The sequence below is a fragment of the Rhipicephalus microplus genome, chromosome 5, assembly GCF_043290135.1.
Source record: "Rhipicephalus microplus isolate Deutch F79 chromosome 5, USDA_Rmic, whole genome shotgun sequence".
In the NCBI taxonomy this organism is placed as follows: Eukaryota; Metazoa; Arthropoda; class Arachnida; order Ixodida; family Ixodidae; genus Rhipicephalus; species Rhipicephalus microplus.
The window spans coordinates 62,563,406-62,568,066 of record NC_134704.1 but is presented as its reverse complement, the minus strand read 5'-3'; the positions used below and the strand labels follow the sequence as shown (position 1 = coordinate 62,568,066).

The 4,661-nt window shown below is 48.4% G+C and overlaps 1 protein-coding gene across 1 annotated transcript; it reads right to left on the bottom strand.

Moving 5' to 3' along the window:
• Positions 1 to 1,825: 1,825 nt before the first annotated feature.
• Positions 1,826 to 4,097, bottom strand: LOC142817274 (uncharacterized). Its single transcript, XM_075894332.1, has 2 exons — positions 3,950 to 4,097; positions 1,826 to 2,152 (listed from the first exon to the last, which is right to left on the bottom strand). Exons 1-2 carry the CDS (start codon positions 4,033 to 4,035, stop codon positions 1,846 to 1,848), a joined length of 393 nt encoding a protein of 130 aa, XP_075750447.1. The 5' UTR covers positions 4,036 to 4,097; the 3' UTR covers positions 1,826 to 1,845.
• Between the last annotated feature and the right edge of the window lie 564 nt (positions 4,098 to 4,661).

Here is a 4,661-nt window from a genome sequence, read left to right as displayed (position 1 = left end):
GCCGCCGTGTTGGGAAGGCGGTCAAATCGGTGAACTATGCGCCTACTTTTCGCCTGTTCGAAGCGACTACATGCTTCGATGACCGACTCAACCACCGAGCAGTCCTTGCATAGCAGAAAATTGAAGGCGTCATCGGCAATTCCTTTCAGGATGTGTCCAACTTTGTCCTCGTCGAGCATGTCCTTGTCGACCTTGCGGCACAAAGCCAACACGTCCTGGATTTACGCGATGTACGGCTCTGTGGATGTCTGGGCACGAGTCGCAAGCTCTTTCTTTGCGGCCACTTGACGTCCGATGGGTTTCCCAAATAGATAGCGCAATTTCTGCTTACAGACGTCCCAGCTGGTCAACTCTTCTTGGATGTGTCTCGTACCAGAGTTTTGCCGTGCCATGCAAGTAGAAGATGATGTTCGCCAACATAAGCGTCGGATCCCGATGGTTGCTGCTGCTTACACGCTCATATAGAACCAGCCAGTCATCGACGTCTTTGCCATTTGTGCCGTTGAATGGGCCTGGGTCACGAGGTTGCACCACAACGATCGGTTGCGGGGCTGACGGATCTTGTTGACATTGAGTAGCCTGGTCAGTCATCGTGGTAGCTGCAATGTGGCGTCCGCTGCGAAGATCCAGCTCGTGGGTCTGCATAGCGAGTTGCACCCAGCACCTCCACCAATGATGTTGCGGGGAATAAAGTATACACAATGAATGTACTGGTGAGCAAATGCGTACAACGCTGCTGCAGTCCGAGCACGTTCCCACAGCACTTCGTCGTCGTCATCCTAAGGCATCTACTTAGCCCGTGACAATATTATCGAAAAGCGCGTGTTCCGAATTTGCGGAGAGTCCGGACGCTTGACTCTCATAGGAAGACAACTTTCTCAATGTTGCATTCTCGTAACAACTGGTAGATGAACTGCCTTGCAAGTTCTGCTGAGCACCGCTAGCAGTATCAGCATCCAGGGAGCACCCAGCAACATGGTGCTCTGCAATGCCGGCGCGTAATACTCTTTGCTCGCAACGTCGACACTGGAGGGCGTGGACCGCGCAGTCTTCGTTGAAATGCTGCAGAATTGCTTCTATATGGTTCGCACAAACCTTGCAGCTTCGTACAAACCCCGTACGTGTTGTGTAAGCACAACAAGAGAGCCAATCAAATAATCGTTGTTCTACGGTTTCTGTCAAATTAAAATTATAGCAAATCTGTATCATTTTTATGAACGAGAAGTTCGCCTAAAAAAAAGATGAGAAAACGTATTAAACATCATCTTCAAGCTCATTTTGGCATATGTTGATATTTTTTCCGCCTTGCTTGTTTCGCTGACAAAATGATTTCCGAGAAGTATAGATTTTGCGATTAAGATTCGCGCTTAGATAATGGCGAACAGACATCGCAAATTTAAAAGCGAGCCAATCTGTGCCGAGGGCATTGGCGGAAACGTCACTAAACTTGTTAATTTCGCGTGCGCCGAATCAAACGTTAGATGGCAACGCCTGGTATACCTAGTATATCAGTATATCTGTTAATTTAACATCACGATCGTTGCGCCTAGTTATCTCAAGATGTCTCCCGCACCTGCTACCCTATTATAAGCAGGTTCGTTAACTCGTAAACATGGTTGGGTGCAGTTCTTCTGACTGTTTGCGCTATGAATGATACAGTGTCCTCGACAATTCTTTATTTCGGTGAAATTCAAACATCGTGAAATTAAACTATGTCAAATAAGTTACGTCACTGCTCTTTAAGCAGCTAGACTCTTTTTTTCGTCCCGCAGAGGCGGCGGCGAGCTTGCGAAGCGCTCAGGCAACGCTCGCATTCATTCTCAAAGATGCGGTTTCCACTATACACTACGCGCCAGTCCCATTCGGATAGTTCGGCGGGGCGGGTGGCAGGGGAAACCACGGGGTCGTGTCTTCGCGGTCGGCGGTCACCGTCGGCCCGTGGAGGTGCGCGGCCTTGCGCTTGTCCTCGACGCGCAGCAGGACGTAGGCCAGCAGGGCGATCATGAGCAGCCCGGTGAGCAGGGTGAGCACGAAGCACACGGTCTGCATCATGGGGTTGCCGACGGCGCGCAGAATTTCCCACTTGCGCTTCTCCCGGTCCGTCGTCAGCGACCTGGCGCCGGAGTGGTCCGACTCGCTCGAAGAGTGATGGCTGCGGGGCAAACAAGGCCGTTGTGGTATGAACGGTATAAAGGAACATATAGAGTACAGTAGTGCGAAGTGAAGATCATATCCCCTACAGTGGTGGTGAATGTAATCGCACACAGGAACTATACGGAGGTGCGCGCGTCATGCAACTACATGTGTTGTTGTTGATGTTGTTGCTGTTGTTTGTTTTGTTTTGTACTTTCTTTAAGATGGATTTAAACGCAGTGGGAACATATGAATGGGCTCCCAGAGTGGAGAACTAGCGGTGATTCAACTTCATTCTGCTGCGTTAACCTATGTATGCCTAACCTTAGGAAAATTAACAAAACTAATTTATTCCCCAAAATGATTGCTTCTACGACTTCAGAAAACAGAATAAGGCTTTATTTAATACACTCATTGAAACAATGGTTTTGGAGCTGTCCTATATGTAGGACACCAATGTTTGACACCATGAACAAAAAAACATTAGCACCCATCACTGGCATACGTAAGTTACCGCACACCCAATAAGTAACGAACAATCGACAAATATATCAGCAGCATCGAGAACAATTTGGCACTATATTACTTATATCTTGTTTTTCGTGGTACGGCGCTCAGTTACACGCACGCGAAATAGCAATTTTGTGACTGCAAGCACGTGGCTATTTGTAGCCCAGCGATCAGCTAGAATTCTAGTGACGAGCACAGGTCATCATAAACACACCTTAAACGGTGTTACCTTTTTACACACAAAAAAAAAATTCGAGTTACACTGAAAAGTTTTACCGTCCTACATGTAGGACACTATAGGCATATGGGATAACTTCAAAGTTATCAAAAACCGTCTTCTTACGCAGCCTATAGCAGAAGATCCTTGAAGCCTGACTATGGAATATAGATAGAGTCCATCATTTTACTGAACTTGGTTGCGTAGTGTGATGCCGTCATGCGTGCGAGTCCTCAAAATTAGAGTATGTATATTATTATCAAGTCACGCCCAGTTATGCGCTGCCTATACGACGTGGAAGGGGTACCACGGTGAAAAGCGGCGCTGCCGTCGTGGCCGCCAGTGAAACAAGTCGAGCCATGGCGCATGCGCAGTAGACCACCACACTCATAAGCGAACCATCCGCACGCTCACTGTTAGCGCCATGTCAGCATACGACTTTCATATTCGCTGCAGATAAGAAAAGCTCTGAATACACGTGTTTCGCGCCATTTTCCAGTATATCATTCCGGAATCTGATTCACTTACGGGTAAGACTTCCTTCGCGCTAAGAAAAATAGTCACCATTGAAAACAGCTCTCGGTCTTTTCAAGCAGTAATGCTGGGGCAGCTAAGTGCTCGTATAGTGCGAACACTGCGGAAACAGTGAAGCTATTTAGTGTTCTAGTTAATGCAGCACAGCACGCGCTATGACGCCTTAACTATATATACTATACAAGGCTATGTTATGCAATTTGCCTTCCTTTGCTTTCTCATCACCCTCACATAACCACTCACCACTGTCTTGCTTCCCTTTCCCATTTCCTTGCTATACCTTAACTATACGCATGAATATGCTAAGCTATATAGAAGTTACTTGGACCCCACCCGCTTTCCGTGGTGCATAACCATCAAGTTTTGTGCGGTCGACATACTTAATCACCCCAAGCTTAAACGGCTCCACGATTCATAGCTGCTGACTGCTTCCTGGAGTCAGCAACATAAGCTTCGCTCGCGCTGTCGTAAAGCCCGTCGGTGCATTTTCAGTCTGTGCAGAGTTAGCTGGGCCACCCCGTGTATATATTCTGACAAAATGCCAAAATACCACACCTGTGATGGCCCGCCGCGGCTTTTGACGACTTCTCCGACGACTCCTCCGACGACGGCTTCTGGTCTTCGCTCTTTTCGCCGATCATCGGGCGCTTCGTGAAGAATCCCACCGTGGTCGCCGCGGCGCTGACAGCGGTCGACGCCACAGTCGACGCTGCGCCCACAGCGCCCCGCACTGCGCCGGCGGCGGTGTCAACTCCCCGCGTACGAGACAGCGGCAGAGCCTCGGGAGGAGGCGAAGGTTTGAGCACCGAGTGCAGCTGCGGCTTCGGGCCGTCCTCTTGGTTAGGAGAGACGAGCGAAAATGAATCATACGAGCATCTTTTGCTTGGGTAAGTATTCAATATAACGCCCCAAAGCCATGATTGATTATTAAAGACACCTTAGTGTAGGGCTCCAGAAATGCCAACCACCTACTTTAAAGCGCACCTCAGTATAGGACAGGTACTTACGACAGGTATACTTAGGGCAGGTATACTTAGGACAGGTGTAGACGGCGTAGTCAAACCACAAGATTGAAATAGCTATAAGAACAAGAATGGGGTGGAGCACATTCCTCAAGCATTCGCAAATCATGAATGGTATATTGCCACCATCACTCAAGAGGAAGGTATATAGCAGCTGCATCTTACTGGTACTTGCCTACAGAACAGAAACCTGGAGGATTACAAAGAGGGTTCAACTTAAGTTTAGGACGACGCAGCAAGCGATG

Bases quoted from the DNA above. Each gene is read 5' to 3' on its own strand.
- LOC142817274 (XM_075894332.1), bottom strand. From the start codon at position 4,035: ATGATCGGCGAAAAGAGCGAAGACCAGAAGCCGTCGTCGGAGGAGTCG. The intron at 2,153-3,949 runs GTGTGGTATTTT...TTTGCCCCGCAG, and splicing joins GCCGCGGCGGGCCATCACAG to CCATCACTCTTCGAGCGAGT.